The 17730-nt window shown below is 41.3% G+C and overlaps 1 protein-coding gene across 2 annotated transcripts; it reads left to right on the forward strand.

Moving 5' to 3' along the window:
* LOC132335837 (protein-glutamine gamma-glutamyltransferase E-like) lies at positions 1 to 17045 on the forward strand. Of its 2 annotated transcripts, none has more exons than XM_059862762.1 (13): positions 1 to 136; positions 7472 to 7639; positions 7954 to 8187; positions 8741 to 8859; positions 9335 to 9463; positions 10381 to 10558; positions 10720 to 10855; positions 11721 to 11824; positions 12288 to 12533; positions 13459 to 13764; positions 14428 to 14585; positions 14796 to 14929; positions 16653 to 17045. In XM_059862762.1, the coding sequence occupies exons 1-13, from the start codon at positions 130 to 132 to the stop codon at positions 16798 to 16800; spliced, it is 2067 nt and encodes a 688-aa protein (XP_059718745.1). In that variant the 5' UTR covers positions 1 to 129; the 3' UTR covers positions 16801 to 17045. The 2 variants fall into 2 exon arrangements, with proteins under 2 accessions (XP_059718745.1, XP_059718743.1); XM_059862760.1 differs by lacking the exon at positions 1 to 136 and adding an exon at positions 5567 to 5704.
* The last annotated feature ends 685 nt before the right edge of the window (positions 17046 to 17730 follow it).

Consider the following 17730-nt stretch of genomic DNA (forward strand, 5'->3'; position numbering starts at 1 on the left):
TGAACATAAGGACAGGCCTAAAGTTTTCCCTATAAATGCTGCAACACAGCCAGAGCTTGAAGTCTTATCATATAGGTCTGCAGTTGCTCACAGCAATCCAAAGTCCAAGGCAAAGAGGAGCAAGGGAGCATGGCTGGTAAGTTTAAAAAAAAAAAATCTCTTTGTTGATATGGAATGGGAAAGTGAATAATGTACCATGTGTTAGCTTTCTCTGTGGGGTTGTTTTGTAAAGGGCTCCGAACTTTTGAAGTACTAAACATTTTGAGAATTATGCATATGTTGTTTCGGTGTTTTTCTTTCCTGAATTTTACAAAAGACACAAACAAGCAGAAGAAGATAATTCATCCATTGCTATACTGAAGTTAAATTTTAAAATATTGTAAAATTGCAAATACAACAGAAGAAGTTATGGCAAAATGCAAACTTTATTTTAGCATTAAATTTAATGAATCAAAGATTAGGTTGCATATGAATGAGTCTTGTGTTAATGGAAATTCTTATGCAAAGGATACACTACAGACGAAATTTCTTCCTGCAGATCCAGAGCCAGTAATGCCATTTAAAAAAATTTTTTTAACTTAGTGTGAAAGGCAAAGGCACTTTAAAATACAAACAAAGCTAGCAGAAGTCCAGCAGTGAAGTCTTAGGGGAAAGGAAATTTAATCAAAACCTTTTAGTAACACTGGCCATGTTCTCACTTAGGCCTGACTTGCTGGCACCTGTATGGAAATGTATGGAACCACAGAATAGTGTGAGTTGGAAGGGATATTTAAGGGCCATCTGCTCCAGCTCCCCTGCCATGAGCAGGGACATCTGCAACCACATCAGGTTGCTCAGGGCCCCATCCACCCTGACCTTGCATTTTTCCAGGAATGGGGCATCTACCACCTCCCTGGGCAACCTGTGCCAGAGCCTCGCCACCCTCTGTGGTAAAAACTTTTCTTTTCTCTAATCTAAATGGAGTCCTTCAGTTTAAAACCATGACCCCATGTCCTATTGCAACAGGACCTGCTAAAAGTTTGTTCCCAACTTTCTTCTAGGTCCCCTTCAATAATACATAAGATGAGTCCTGAGTTGAAGATGATGCTCCTGAACCAATCCTAGGCAGAGCACATGCTGTGCTGGCTTTGTGTGACTTAGGCTTGAAAAGCTCAGGAAATTAATAAAAACCAGCCATCCACAGGGGCTCAAGTGCAGAAATTACATGCATGGTTTTCCCCTCATGCAGTTTAAGAGAGGCACAATTACCCCATTCTCACAGTTCTAGGGGAAGTGATTGCACAAACTCTTAGAACACTAGTGTTTGTCCACATATCTATTATTTGAAATAATTCCTGTTACTGTTTTGACCTTTTGCCAGCATCCCTCACAGCATCTGCTGTTTGCCTGGCCTGATGGTGGTTAGTTAATGACTATCTCAGTGCAGCTGCTATGTGTGATACCATCTATATGTTTGCTTGTTTAAGAGCAGAACTGAGGCTAGGAGAGAATTGGGTCCATGCAATCAGCATAGGGCTGTAGATTCCTTCATAAATCTCCTCCTCTGAGCAGAGCTTAAATAAATGGCAAAGCACAATTTAACAGGGTAGAAAAATACTTCTTTTTAACAAAATAACTATACAGTAAGGTGGACAGTTAAAACCTTCAGGTACAGCAATAGGTGGAAAAAACCCACAAACCAATTGTTTCTGCATTGTAACACTTCCTTTTAAGCAATGATTTGCCAATAACTTAGAACATTTTATCAGGGCTCTCTCTCAAAACTTCCTCTTGAAATTTCAGACAGCAGTCTGTCCTTCTCAACAACAATTTTCTTATTGCATGAAACTCAAGAAGCATTTAATGCAGCATTTAACAAACAAACAGGTATTTGCTGATCATGATCAGCACTTGCTTGTGAAATACCCAGCATCCAAGAAATACCCAAGCCCAGGTTCAGCTGGAGATGTCAGAACTGCACAAAGATACTCCTCATGTACCATGCACAATTTTTTATGTAAAAAACTGAGAGTTTGTGCACCAAGCTGTTTTCACTCCTTCTCTTCCTGTCTCCCTACTCCTCCCATCCCCTGACACACATCCTGCAGACAGACACACCTTTTTTCACAGAAAATATGCATTTGTGGGCCAGTCTCTAATGGACCTGCTGTAACAGAATCCAGAAGGATTCTGGATATTGCATAAAGAAATGGGAAAAACACCTAAAAGGTTCCTATAATCTTGCCTGATTTTTGAAGGGTTTTGATAGTCTGCAGCACCACTATTGCTACTAAGGATTTAACAACTTGTTTCATAGTCTCACACTGAAAATAATTATCTCAGCTTCTTTCTGTCACTTTTAAGCTTCAGTGTCATTACAATTAAGGTGTGAGTTACACCTGCAAGCATCCTGTTTGTGCGTTAGCCCTGGGAGCGCCTGCCCGCAGAATGGCAGCACGCTGCATCCTCAGAGAGGAGCAGAGCAGGGCAGGGATGCAGCCTGTGCTGGGCTGTCCTTGGGTGATGAGTGTGCAGCAGTAGCTGGAAGTTAAAACTGCCAAATAATGCCTTTATTCTGTTCCAATGGAAGACATCCATGCGTAACTGGGAGAGGGAGGGAAATTAAATATTTCAGTATCATAGACTGTACATAACAGGTGCTGTGTGATGATGTGGGAGCTGCCAGGAGAGTCCAGCAGAGGTTCAGCCCAGTCTGTGCACTGCCACTTTGGCTTATTCCTGTGTCCTTGGGAGTTTTTGAAGGTCATATATCAGTGCATGTCACTATTATGTCACTGTCAGCCTGCCTTCTGAACAAGCCATCTCATCTGGAATGAGCTGAGGTCTCAAGAGGAGATCTGAGCCCAGCTAACAGGACACCCTTCTTACACAGACAGCATGGAAGGGGATTGGGCCCAGTTCTGCTGTCTCCAAAGGAAGAAAGGCTGTTGGCAAACTTCAGGAGCAGTCAGGAACTTCAGGAAGGCTTCAGGCTTCCATTCCAAATGCCCCTGCTATTAAGGAGTGTGAGTGGAAGAATGAGACAGAAAACGAGAAGTGTCTTGGACAATATGCAAGGCTCAGGACAGATCTTGGCCAAATATTTTTCCATATGGGCCTGACCATTGTCTGTCAGGTGGTTCTAGTCCTGAAAAGTGCTGATGTGAGTCAGTGCACAGCTGTGTCCCAGGTCTCTCCCTAGTGTGGGTCACAAATAAAGAATAACTGTAGAAAACCATTTGAATTCCTGTAACTGGGCTAGCAGGAGTGGGGGTTGCTGATGGAATTTCTTGCTTAATTATTCAAAACCGGGATGTGATAAGAGATAGGATAGCCCAGACTTCTCAGGATACTGAATCAGAGAATCAGAATAATTTAGGTTGAGAAAGACCTGTAAGATCATCAAGTCCACTGAGGCGGTCCCAGTGAGTCATGGCCATGTGGTTGCAGCATGGTGCTTTAGGGTTATGTTAAAAAAGTGCTCAGAGGGAAGACAGGAGCAGATTGATTATTATAGGTACTAATTTCCCATCCTGAACAAAAGGACAATTAATAATAGGTGACATTTCATAAAATTCAAGTATCACTGAGGATTCACATAGAGTTGGTGTGAAAGAAAACATTGGAAAGAAGAAGAGAAAGGAGTTTACTGAGGGGGATTTGCCTGTTAACAAATATGTCCTTCACTGTTCAGTGCTGAAACTCCAAGTCCTACATATTCATAGCTTTAACAGTTACTGAGGTGAGGGAAAAAATCTGAGTATTACTGAAAAAGGATGTTACGAATGATATGACTGGACCAGTCTGCAAAAGATGATTCTGATATACCTTCCTCTAGGTACATGAAACAATATACTAACGTGGTTTGTAGCTTCAGTTTTCTGAGGCCCAAGAGTCTTCTCTTGCTCTCCACAGAGTTTCAAGCTCCTGCCTGTGCAGCCCCTACATTTACAGCCACCATCCAAGCCCTGCAAGCACAGCTTGGGGAGGAAGCTGCCTGGCTCAGATGCATTGTGCTTGACTGACTGCGTGTTCTGACTAGTGTTAATACTTCCCATTAATTTAGCCCTCATTCTCAACCTTTGTCCATAATCTTTAATCCAAAGGTCCAGTATGTATCATTCATCTGTTTTACAAACAAAGCACACCAGAGGCCCGCAAGGCAACTTAGGCAGAGCTGGGAATAAACACCAGAAGCTGACACAACAGCCACAACTTGTTCTTCCTGACATGCTGTCTGCCAGCATAAATGGACTGCTGTTATTTCTCTTTCAACAGTAACTAACCTTCCTATCAAAGAAAAATGGTTTGCTGTGTACCCAAGGATAGGCTACAATGTTAAATTTATTCTGAATATTGTGTGTGTGACATTTAACAGTATTTAAAGTATGGATAGGAGAGTATGTCTTAACATCAAAAAACTCTAATCAAATTCTAAGACATTTTAAATTTAAGAATTAGTCTTATCAGTTTAAAATCACAGTTGGTCTTTGCAAGTTATAAAACTACAGTCCCTGTTAAGATTAATGTAATTAATGAACAGAGAGTCAAAGTAGCAGTCTGAATTATAGCCAGTTAAAAACTCTTTCTTCTATCAACAAACACCATTTATAAGAAACATGAATAAAACATGTCTGTATATGAAATGGGTTGAGCAATTTCCAATTCTAGTTGTTCCAAACATGATCCAAACCAGAAAACAGAACAATTTGGCTCCTGAATACCAAGCCCAGCCAACTAAAATGATGAATTTGGGAACATGTACAGCTTGATGGGTGTCACTGAGAGGCATCTGTAAGATGTGCACTGAGTTCATCAAATTTTGCAGGTTGTTTCATAAAAGTATCAGAATTAGTCTCTCTCTTTCCTAACACAAAGTGGAGCCACCTGCAAAGCATAAGCAAAATTCGCTCTCCTTGAAGTGAAGTGGAAGATTTTTGGGCAGAAATTGGCTTTGCCAGTAGCATGGTCAGAGATGTCTTATGAAAATATAGTAGAGCACCAGCTGAAAGGAAATATTTTATCACAAATATGCTTGCCTGTTGTCACTGTAGTGTGTCATGCAAATATGACATGGAGTGCTTGTCTGTTGAACAGGGTTAAACAGAAATTATGTGATAAATGAAAAATTGGTTCTTTAACTTTGGCCCTGATTGGGGCAGAAACAGTAGCTTGGTCATTGTTTTGCAATTACTACAATGCAGGGAGGGGGAAAAAAGCAGCTCCAAAACAACAGATTTAGGGAATTAATTTAAAGAAAAAGTCCCTGTAAATATTGTTCATGGAGTATTTTAAATTAAAAATAGTGTTTTGCAAGAAGGAGTTATGCTGTTCCTAGAACTTTAGCACTAAAACAGAAAGAAAAGCAGCTAAATGCTGAAGTTCTTATAATTTTAAATACATTAAGAAACTCTTAACAAGTGGCCCAGACTGTTAGGAATAATTATTGTCCAAGCTTCAGATGTTAAGTTGCAAGGAAACAAGATGAGGATGTGGGGACTGAGAGAGGGGAAAAAATGAATGAAAAATGAATCCTCAAGCCCCACTGGTCAGATCAAGGCTGGGGGCAAAGACAGCGACCCGAGCTCCACCCCCAGAGGAAATATTGCAAACAGAGTTTAAAGAAGGGAAAGGCACCAGTGGAAGTCATTCCTTGAGCCAGCAGAAGTACAGGAGGCCTTCCAGAGGAAGCTTCAGAGGACACATTGATCAGATATGGGCCAAGGTGAGCAGGGGGAAAGCCCATCCTGTGATGCTCTTTGTCACCTTCTTACATCCATAGTTCATGTTCAGCTCTGTCATGGACACTGAGAGGACACTACTTCTCTAAGGAGTTTTGATTCAAGAAAAAAAAAAAACTAACAGAAAATTCTTCCATTGAAAGTCAGGAGAAGGATTTTCAATGGAATTGCATTTTTTCATTTATTGTGTGCATGGGAAAAGCAAGCTTTCAGAATGAGATTTGGCAGCACAGGCATTTAACTGGCATAAAAAAATGTTGTGTTTTGCAAACAGGAAGGGAAAACCTGCAGCTCTTTGGAGTTTTCAGAAAAGTGCAAATGGCAGACTGACAGACCTGACATAAGAGAAGGAAGCAAAGCAGAACTTTGGGAATGTATCACTGCAAAGGCTGAAGGGGGGCTACACTGAGCAGAGAAGGCTGAAACCTGAAGCTAAAGCAGAGAGGATACAAAAACTGGGGAGTTTGGGGGAGTTTTTGGCAGTTTCTTTGTGGCTATGGTGGGTTTTTTGCTCACATGGGAATATTTATAGATATGCAAACAGACCAATTTAATAATGATTATAAAGGGTCTCATGTTGCTTTTCCAACTCCTGCCTTTCTAAAGGCAAAGCTCCCTGAGCCCTCAGCTTGTTCTACAGTAGATCTGCTTCACTGCTAAATTTCTGAGGATTTTTTTAATAGTAGGTATGTTCCTCAAAAACCATCCCTGCTTCTCGCCTCAATACTGTAAAAAACCCACATTCCTCTACATTTGGACAGTGACTGCATTGCTAAAACCACCAATGTAGTTATTTCAAGGCCTGTCTGAACTTGATAAATTTAAGATCATGCTGTAAAAAAATCTTTACATTAAGAAATCTGTTTGAACATAGGGTGATTTTTTTTTTTTTTTTTTTTACTCAGTAATGGCACAGGGTAACAATTTTCTACTCCTAAGCACCACACTCTTACTGTTTCCTATCTCCCTCTTCACAGGGGAAGAAAAAATCTATTTCTTCTATACTTCTGCACTTCATTTAAACCATCAAGCCATCTCCTACCAGGAATCCCTCCATAGGCTCCAGTTATGTCAGATCCAAGCCAACCTTGGATCTTTATTCTCTTGCCTCTGACTGAAGCCACAGTTCTCATGCAAGAGCATTCCAAAGCATACTTTAGTAGTGTTCTCTCTCCAACTCTGCAATCTCTCCCACTGCCAAATGACAGCCCAGTGTCCATCAGCATGTTCCTGTTAGGTGCTTCCAACAGTGGCAGCTGTGGGACACATAATGGGGCTAGAGACCCCATCATGGCTCCAAACTCACAGGGCTTGTCAGCTCAGTCAGGTTTCTTTATTTCTCATTCAGAGGCAGCAAGGCTGTGCCTCTCTTGGGGTGACACCATCTCAGAATGGGAGAATTAATTGAGTTCGGACAGATTTTTATCTAAGTAACTCATAAATATTCAATTCTCTCAGGTTTCTCTCCTCTCACATGCCTTTCTGATTTTAATTTAGTACAGGGTATATCTTTAGTACCCTGTATACTACTGGTTCTGTGTTTAGTTATGCAGATAACCCCTAACAGCCTATGCAAGATGGAGCCTCTTAAAAAAAATGCTCACATATAAATTATTTCTAATTTTGGCAGAAGCCTTACATGGGTACCAGTTACCTGTAGAAAGTAATAAGCAATTCTTCAGAGTGTGTTTGTGCTCCTTGCTCTTTGGATGTACCCTCAAGCTTTTTTTTCTCTTCTCATTTTTTCATAGCTGCAACGCAGCCAAGAACCAACTGGCATCTGAAAGAAAATGCAAGAGAACACCACACAAGTAAATTTTCTAGTGAAGAACTGATTGTGAGGAGGGGACAGGCCTTCACTATCACCTTCAATGGAACAGAACGGCCTGAGCAAAACTTAATATTCATTGCAGAAACAGGTATGGCCCCCAGCTTCTTCCACAGGGACAGTAATGCTGCCTCAGGACATTCTTCTGGCCCAATCTGCACTACAGAGCAGCAAGAGAAAACCTCAGAGCCAACCTGCTCATTCCCACAGCCATGGAACTGTGTGAGGTGTTTGTTGTATTGCTGCTACCCCAGCCACAGCCACAGCTTCCTTCAGTTGCCAATACTTGGCACAAATTCACCTGAGGGGAGGGCTGGGAGGGTTACATCCCTGCTGAGTTCGTTGATGACTAAATCTCTATTTCAGCATGGCATGGAAATAAATGTTATTTGTTTCTCTTGAAAGGTCCAAAACCCTCAAAGGGAACCAAGACCCTGGCCACGTTTGATATCTCCAGCACAGCGAGCAAGGAGGGCTGGAGTGCAGTGCTGCAGTCCAGCAGCTCCAGCTCCGTGAGCATCTCCATTTCCAGCCCACACAATGCTGTCATTGGACGCTACAGGCTGAGTGTTCAGAGTGGCAGCTCCTCTCCACAAAGTCTTGGCACTTTTGTTTTGCTTTTTAACCCTTGGTCTTCAGGTATGAATATGTCAAATTTCCTCTAAAGAACTAAGTCGCTTTTAGCTTCATTAATATTTGCAGCTTCTCCATTTGATCTATACTTTGATATAGCAGCTGAAAATTGACAGCACCATGTATCAGTGACCAAAAAAAGGTGTCTAACAGTTTCTTAGGACCTTTTGGTACATAGAATCAGCTCTGTAGCATGTACATAGTGGAGAGCTCATTGCTCTAAAAGATAAGGTTCTGCTTTTGACAGAGCATCCCTACTTCTGCACAAGTTTAGGAGAGTGTGTCTGGCCTATGTAGAACCAAGAAAAGAGTCATATTTACCATTTTCTCACAGATTTGGCAGTGTCACACCTCCATCTTCACTCAGACACCTCCCACCCCTTTCTCTAATTGTAGATCCTGAGTTTCACCATCTGTTTATAGCACCAAGAACAGCAAAGGGTGGATATCTGCAAGCACCCTCATAGATCAAGAGAGCTCTTGCCTTATAGAGCAAGACTCCTGAGGTTTTGTTTTATTTTGCCTGTCGTATTTGTACATCTCTGTTTGGGTTTTTCAGGTGATGATGTGTACATGCCTAACAATGCTGAGTGTGAGGAATATGTGCTAGAAGATTTTGGCATCATTTTTGCAGGCAATAAAAATCATATCAGCAGCTTTGGATGGAACTTTGGCCAGGTAAATGTAGCACTGAAACACCAGACATTGTTTTTGCATGAGCTGGGTCATTTGCTTTCTCCAGTTCATTGCATACATCTTTGAAGAGCAGGACTCTGGTGTTGCAATCAGCACTCTTGCCAAGCCCTGTTTCTCTGATCAATATGAGGATTTGTAATTTGCTATTCCCTGCTCTGCCTTAGAAGAGCAGCCAACACAAACATTAATATCTTTACTAAGACTATGTAGCCTTAACTTGGTAAAGTACTGTGGCAATGCTGAGGCCTCGAGTCCACAGACTCCAAGTTTTTGAAAGCTCTGTGGGTTCTGATTTTCAGAGTTTGTTGTGGCCACATTTTTACATGGTAATGCCTGTCTGAGCTCTGCAGCACTTCAAGCAGTGATTAAAAACCCCCATTCAACACTAATATGGCTGTCTGCATCCTGATTGTTAGTAACCTGTGTTTTCAAACACTGATTTCTTTCTGTACCACAGTTTCAGGAGGACATCCTCAATATTTGCCTGTCCATAATGGATCGGAGCCTGTACTACCGTCAGGATCCTGTCACTGATGTGTCCCACAGACATGACCCCAGGTACCTGGGCCGTGTTCTCAGTGCCATGGTGAGCAACAGCTTCACAAAGTGCAAACCAAACTACTAAGTGTCCTTTAAAAGTACTCAGGGAAAGGAAATATGAAGCCACTTCATAGAGAATTTTACTGAGTGTTTGGTGGAGTATGGACCTGCATGGTCATCTGCTCTGAGCCTGCCAGGTTTATCTCCTCTGGGGTAGTTCTGATACTTGTCACTTTGATATCCAGTGGTCACACTGAAAATATAAGATTGGGGTGGTTGAGGGAACACCTCCTTGGAGGTCTTTAGTCCAGCCACCCATTTGAAGTGGAGCTACTGGGTACTAAACTAGCTCAGCCATGGATTTGCCAGGCTGGTTGGAAACTCTCCATGGAAGGAGGGTTTGTGGCCTCTGTGGGTGACCAGTCCAGAGCTGCCCTACCCTCCTAATGAGGAAATTTTCTCTCATGTCAAATATGATTTTCCCAAGCTACAGCTTTCTGCTGTTGCCTCTTGGTATATAAAAGAGAAAGGTTATTGAGAACACACATTCAAATGGCTTTAAGCTGGTTTTGCATCACCCCCACCCTCCTTAGCCAGACAGAACTGGGACAGTGCCCTCAACTGCTCCCTGTAGAGTGTGTGCTGCAGGACCCCTGACCATCTTGCAGCCCTCCCTCCTGGCTCCTCTTCAGTGTCTCAACATCCCCTTGAACTGAGAGACCCAAAACTAGAGACAGGACTCCTGGCACAGCCTTGCTAGGGATAATTGAAGGGGGTTAGCACCTCCCTCAGCCTCCTGGTCACACTTTCCCCAGTGCAGCCTACTGTGAGCTTTCCCTTTTCGATGAGAGAGCACTGTTTGCTCAAATTCAATATGGCATTTGCCCTAAGTCCCAGGCTCCTTTCAGACAGGCTGTAAACTCTTAATTTACCTCATCATAAATTTAGTGAATATCTTCTCAGGTCAACGCCAACGATGACCAAGGGGTGGTGCTAGGAAACTGGAGTGGAAAGTATGAGGGTGGCAAAAATCCCACCAGCTGGACAGGAAGTGGTGAAATCCTGCAAAGCTGGAAGAAATCAGGATTCAAACCTGTTAAATATGGACAATGTTGGGTTTTTGCAGCAGTGCTGACTACAGGTATGTTTTATGTCACACACATGACTGACATTGCACAGATTCTATTAAAATCAGCACTAATTTAACTTCCTATGTGGAAGCCTTTGAAGACATTATTACTATGCTAAATGGAACCTGCAGAAATATTGCTTTCTGACTGTGGCTTTCTCTTCACTCTTTAGTGCTTCGATGTCTGGGGATTCCCACTCGTACCATTACAAACTTCAGCTCTGCCCACGATGCAGATGGAAATCTGCGTGTGGATGAGTTTTATGATGCAGATGGAAATCATTTGGAGAGGGGAGCTGACAGCGTGTGGTAAGCCTCAATGTTTAATAGTAGAGCTTATTAATGTCTACAGAGCATAGATTCTAATGACAAATTCTTTATCTTCTTAAGAATTGCCTTAAAAACTACTACACACAAAGAAAGGATCAATAAAAAATACCACAGAATAATACTACAAGATTTGGTGTTTTCATTCTTTCTCAGTTAAACAAAGAATTGTGACACCAATTACAACAGCTAATTGAAGACAGAACAGGCAAAATTACAGTTATGATGCCACAGATGGCTGAAAATTTGCAATATTGCACTGGATGTATCAAACAGTGGTGACTTAACCTAGTTTGGAACTATTCTTCAAAACCAGTTCACATTAAACTGTAAAAGTTCAACAGAACCAGCATTCTTGCAGTGGCATCATTTGCAGTGAAAGTAATTTAACTGCTGCTTCTATTAAGCATCAACTGCAGCTCAAGCAAGCTTGCATTCAGCAAAGAGCAGAAGTAGTCCCTCAGTTTCTGTCTTGTTCACTCCCCTTCTTGTTCTGGACCCATTCTATCTGCATGTGACATGTAGAAATGTAGCATTGTGCCAGAAGGAAACCCAAAGCTAAAGAAGTGTATGGAGCTTTTGGAGAAGAATAGGCTCAAGGCATTTTTATAACCTCACAAATTTGTTTTCTGCCCTTGAACATTTATATTTTTTCCACAATGCAATTTTCAGCATCTTTCTAGTTAATGTAGTGAGGGTGAGGGTCAGGGTGGAAGTGGTGAGTCTCAGATAAGAGCTGTGCAAATGAAGGTGTTTAATGCATGTAACTAAGATGGCTGATTAAAGGAGGTGGACAGGAATCCATAAATACATACTAGTGGCTTACTTAGTTCATTCTTGCACCCAGGAATTTCCATGTCTGGAATGAAAGCTGGTTTACACGCCACGACTTGGGCCCCTCTTACAGTGGATGGCAAGTTCTGGATGCAACTCCCCAAGAAGAAAGTGGAGGTACACAAATTTTATTTCAGGATTAATGCTGAAAATTTATAAAGTCAGTCACCTTTATAGAGAAGGAAAAAGAAAAATCATTGTAAGAGCAATTTGTCAACCTGCTCAGAAATAGTTGCAGAAGAAAATACTTCATTGGTTGCATTAGAAAAGCTTCAGGTCATCTGGGGATGCCAAGAAAAAAATAAGAATTCCAGGAGCAGTTTTCACAGCAATTCCTATATTTCAAATGTAGATATCAAATGCTATTGAAAATAAAGGGAAAATATAAAATAAGTCAAGTGTACTTTCAGAATAAACACAAGACACATTGATGAGTGGCCTTGTATGAGGGTTTATGTGAATGAAAGGGCTTGAATGGGACAGCAGCACTGGGCAATTCAGGAGTCAGTGATAAATATCTGTCTAATAATCTGCTTGCTGTCAAAGATTATGCCTAAATTCCTTTTCCTTGATGCTGCAGGAATTTATCAGTGTGGTCCTGCCTCACGGCATGCCATCAAAGAAGGAGAAGTAGAGCTGGACTACGACGGCCCTTTTGTGTTTGCAGAAGTGAATGCAGACTGTATGTACTGGAATTATGACTCTGCAACTGGAAAGAAAACTTTGATATTCTCTAAGTCTACAGAAATTGGTGCCTCCATCAGTACAAAGGCAGTTGGTAGAGATAGTCGTGTAGATGTCACCAGGGATTATAAATATGAGGAAGGTAAGTAAAACCTCTGGTTCTTCTGATCACAGCAGCTTCATTCCCAAAAGTATAAAAATTTTCAGTTAGGAGTCTCTTAGGACATTTATAAAGTAGGAGCAGAATTTATACTTGCTTTATTCAATTCCTACACAAAAGGGGAGAAAAGGCACCGAGTAAAAAAAAAATTTAAAAAACCCTGCCTTCCCTTTTTTTGTGGGACCTAAATAAATCAAGTCCAAGTATCTCCAAATAAAGTGTTCACTGTTCCACCTGCCTGTTGCTGACACGCACTGTCTGCCTCTGCTTAGTGAGAATTATGCTACAGCCCAGGTTTTTGTCTGTAGGATAAAAGGTCTGTTGCAGAAGCCTGAGCTAAATCAGCACTTGGGCCCAGGAAAAGCAATTCTTTCAAAGGGTGCAAGAGCACAGCACCTTCTCAGTCCTTCAGGTCTATCATCCCCGTGTTATGTTTCTCTTTTTCTTTTGCTCATCAGCAGCTTCTGTTTCTGTTAAACTCCTGCTACCTCAATCCATGAGCCTTCTCCCCTCCATGGAAAAGGGGAGTGAGGGGCTGGGTGGATGCTTGGCTGCCAGCCAGACTCAACCCACCACACAGTGCCACCAGCCTTCCCCAGCATTTGGGCCTTTCTCTGTGCTAGCAAATAAAAATTCACATTTCTAAATGTTATAGCCATAAAAAGGGATAGAAATGGGAAAAGAGGAACTTTAGATTTAAGACTTTATATTTCTAAAAAATGTGATTAGAAGGACAGTGACATTACTGACTGCAGAGGCAGAAAATGAGGTATGGCTGTGGAAAAGAGAGGGCTTGTTTATCTCTGAGCACAGACACTATGTCCTGGCTAGCTTCTCTCTAGCAGCTATGTAAAATAAGAGATGCATGTTAACTGTTGAGGATAATTTTCATGGTTCTCCTTGACAGGCACTGCAAAAGAAAGAGAGATTTTTAAAAAAGCCCGTAAGAAGCTGGGACTTGAGGACAAATTCGATCCTACAGCACCAAAACAAGAGGAAGTTGAACTGAAGCCCGACATCTCAGGAAAATTCAAGGTGGCTGGCTCTTTAGAAGTTGGCAAAGATCTCAACCTACTTCTGGTTCTTGAAAATTTGCAGTCTGATGCTAAGACTGTAAATGTAAATATGACTGCATGGAGTACTCTGTATACTAGAAGACGAATTAATCAGATCTGGAAGGACTCCATATCTGTCACTCTGGCCCCAAAGGAAGGTAATTTTTCAAATACCTTTTAATCATAATGCTTTTATCTGTAAGAGGGCATTGGAGGCTGCTCAGCTTGGGGGAAAAAGCTCTAACAAACTGCAATCCTAAATCCCTGGGTAGAAATGGCTGAGAAAAATATTACATTACACATACATTAACTAGTCATGTTTCACACTGTCACGTCCCCAAGTGCTTTTCACATTTTGGAAAATGTTACCATTAGGAGCCTGGGTTAAGAGATGTGTCAGCACCTCCAACATGAGGTGAAAGATCATTGAATCACAACTGATACTGTCTTGTATCAATCTTAGGCTTCAAGTCATTAGTGAGAAGCAGAAATAATAATTCATTTCTTTAATATGTAATTTAACTTCTGGAGAGGCACCAGCAAACTCCTTTAACTGCAGCTGTTGCATCTTTCAGAGCAATATGGGGGAAAACAAGCCAGGCAATACAGCAGTAGTGAATTGAGAAGGGATAACATTAAAGAAATCACTATCTATCTAAAGCAAACAGACAGATTTGCATTAATTGATTAATTAATTTTGGCAGTGATGGCTGAAGGCCCTCCTAGTCTTAGTCACAGCATAAAAGGAAAATACTAATGTTAGATATGAAGCTTTGTGGGCTTATAAAAGCATGTACCAATTCCTTTTATTTTCCTTTTAGAAAAACAATTCCCCATTAAGATAAAGTATCCTGAATACCAGCAGCAGTTAACTACAGACAAAACAATCCAGGTCACAGCTTTATGTCATGTAGAAGATGGGATTCAAGTGCTTGTGAAAAGAAACATCACCCTGGACAATCCTGACATTGCCATACAGGTAAATTCCCTTTGTTGTGACTGCAGTGGCAGAGAAAAGGGAAAGGGAAATGTTCTTTGAGAGCATTTTATTCCCTGAAAGAAATGCTCTGCTCACATTCTGCCATGGCTCATCACAGCCTCTCAAAATATCTCCTCTCCTGACTCCTGAAAAGGCTCAGCTAGGAAAGAACACTGAGAACCTGGCCTCACAAGCATTTTCTTTGCACAGGTACTTGGTGAAGCAAAAGTGAATAAGGAGGTGGTTGTGGAGGTGGCATTTACCAATCCCATCAAAGAGGAGCTGAAGGACTGTGTGCTGCAGGTGGAGGGCAGTGACCTGCTCCAGGGGGTCCTGGAGCTACGGTGGGTACCAGAAGCATCTCCTGCTATCAAACATACAGGAATGTGGGCAGGCATGAGCTGGAACTGAACTGGGGGATGAGACATCATTTTCTTCCAGCTGTCAGCTGGGAGGCACAGGTTATGAGCACACAGTGATGAACCAGCTCTTCATCTAGGCTGGGCTTTGGCTCCATGGTTTGGGAGGTCAAATAATTGCTGTCATAATTGGACAGAACTTGTTTTCCTGCCTATCTAGCAGGACCACACACTTCCAGAGAAAAAAATCATGCTTACCCAAGCTGTAAATGTTGCTGAGGCTGTCTATCCTGCTATAGGCCAGACAGGTTGCACCTTCTTGTTGTGATCAAAGGCCAGCAATAGGATACACAACTATTTCTGTCCATACTTACCCAAATTACAACATACCAGGATATTTTTTCACTTTATTAAATGGACTGCAGGTGCCAATCTGGGTGCACAGCATTGTAAACAAATTGTATTTACACCTGACAGGTAGAAACACATGTAAAAAGCAGATACAGCAGTGTCTCAGCTTTGGGAACAAAAATTAATACTGCTGAGACACAGGTTGTGATCTCAAGGGGTGGGACCTCTGAAAAGCACAAAGCCAGGTCTGCTTCATGCTCAGCTTTTCCAGACACAGCAGATCACAGTTTGAGGATAGTTTTTGCAGAACAGACTAAACCATGCCAAGCAGCTTTTTCCAAAATGAGAGCTACAGGCACACTAATTTTCAAGCTCTGCTTTCAGAACTGTATAAAATAATTATTTTAGGGGATTAATAAACAGAGTCAAGAAACTATTTGATGATGTTGAGATAGTGATTGAGAAGACTGGAATAAAATACCTTTTTTTTTTTTTTTACTATAGATCCCAGTTGCCTATTATCTGCTTTAGTGATTTTGTAACTTTTTCTGCCCTTTTCCCTTCAGTATTTCATAATTGAAACAGAAAAATTAAATTTTCAGACTGTCCCTCATTTTGAACAGACAAGAAATTGGCCAAAAATTTTAATTTATCCTCACAAATGCAGTTATTTCTGGAAAATGCCTGGGATATAGGAACATGCTCTTCAGCTGAATACACAGACAAACACAAACAAACAAACACAGCAACTTAACATTGCCATTTGCACTTGAGCAATTAGGAATGGTTCATCCTGTCATTTATAAGCTCTCCTGAGGGAATTTACCAACCTCCTGTTGTCTATCCCACACAATTTTGTCCTCAGGCAAGACAAGACAATATGTCAGAGTAACAGAAAAACATTAACAAGTTTCCCGGAGTTACAAAACATTTTAACTTCCATTCAGAATTGCCTGCTCTGTAAACACTGAGCTTTCCTTGGTGCTATACTCCATTCTAATTCAAGGGTTGATATGAACATTCTGCAAGGTCTCTGGTTATTCTTTTGCAAAGATTCAGTGATGTGTTTTACACCCTCTGTTCTGCATGAAATCTTATCTCACATATTATTATGTCCCCCTTTGTGGGCTTATCTGGGTTACTGCATAATGAATTGGTGAGAGCCTTTAATGTATGGATTTGAGTCTTTAAATACTTATCAGATAGTCAAGCCATGTGTGATCATCTCATGGCCATCTCACTTTGAAATGATAAGAGTTCTTACTCCAGGTGGAAGATGATTAGTGAAGACACTGAAGCATGATGCATAAGCCTGTTTTCAACTTATATTTTCCCTCTGTTTCATTTTTTTTTTTAGCATGCCACCACTGAAAGCCAGTGAGAAATCCAGTACCAAGCTTAAACTTATCCCTTCTGAGGCGGGTCCCAAGCATCTACTTGTTAATTTCTTCTGTGATAAATTTGCAGATATCAAGACCTTTAAGATGGTAAATGTGATTAACTAACATGAAGGTTTACAAGGAGAGGTCTGTGTGTGTATAAACTGAACAAAATGTGATAAGAAATCTTGTATAGAAAACAATGAGATAATCAGCAAAACAAATCTTCACTTCCTCTGATAAAGGGTCACCAACACCATATCATTGCAATTTTACACTGTAATTTTAAATAAACTGAGGAATGGTTGATTGTTCATTTACTGTTGTGAATATCCCTGTTATTAAAAAGAACATTTCACCTTCTACTTAAAGACTTTTTGACTTATGTCTGGCTTTCTTTGGAATTAATTCCTCCTGGCTCCAGATGCCTCAGCACACACATTCACAAACTCATCGTTACATAGTGATTTTTTTTTTTTCTTGGTAAATCACAGTGACCAAATGAGGCATAAGATATGTTCATCAGGAATTTGGGTGGTGTCCAATTTGAGAGGCATTCAACAAACACCTGGGGGTAATTGCCCAGCTCAGCGTGCATATTTTGTACATAGTTTAGAATGTTGCTATTTTGCACTTGCTGAAAGTCTTCTTTGGGAATAAAAGGCAGGGCAATCTTAAGCCTGAGGGTATTTTTACTTGAGAAGAGTTAGGAACTCTTCACTATAGATAATGTGTCAGGAAGTTATCTCTTAGATTTGAGTTTAGTAAAGCAAACTTCACCCCTGTATGGGGGACGGGTACAGGCTAAATGCTGGGTTCCAGTGAAGCAGGTGTAGCCCGGTGAGTGACCTGGTTTATGGGCAATAACTGTAACAGTAACTCCAGCTCTGACTGAAAATGACTCTGTAGGTAAAGTGGATGGACAGACAAGCTGCTGCTCTGGCACTGTTGGGCCAGGAAGCCATAAAACCTTAATTCTGTTCCCCAGCTTCCACCACACTGAACAGGGCACTGTGACCTGTCACGGGGACTTCTCACTGTTGAGGAGCCCAAGCT

This window comes from Haemorhous mexicanus, chromosome 18 (assembly GCF_027477595.1).
Source record: "Haemorhous mexicanus isolate bHaeMex1 chromosome 18, bHaeMex1.pri, whole genome shotgun sequence".
Taxonomy (NCBI): Eukaryota; Metazoa; Chordata; class Aves; order Passeriformes; family Fringillidae; genus Haemorhous; species Haemorhous mexicanus.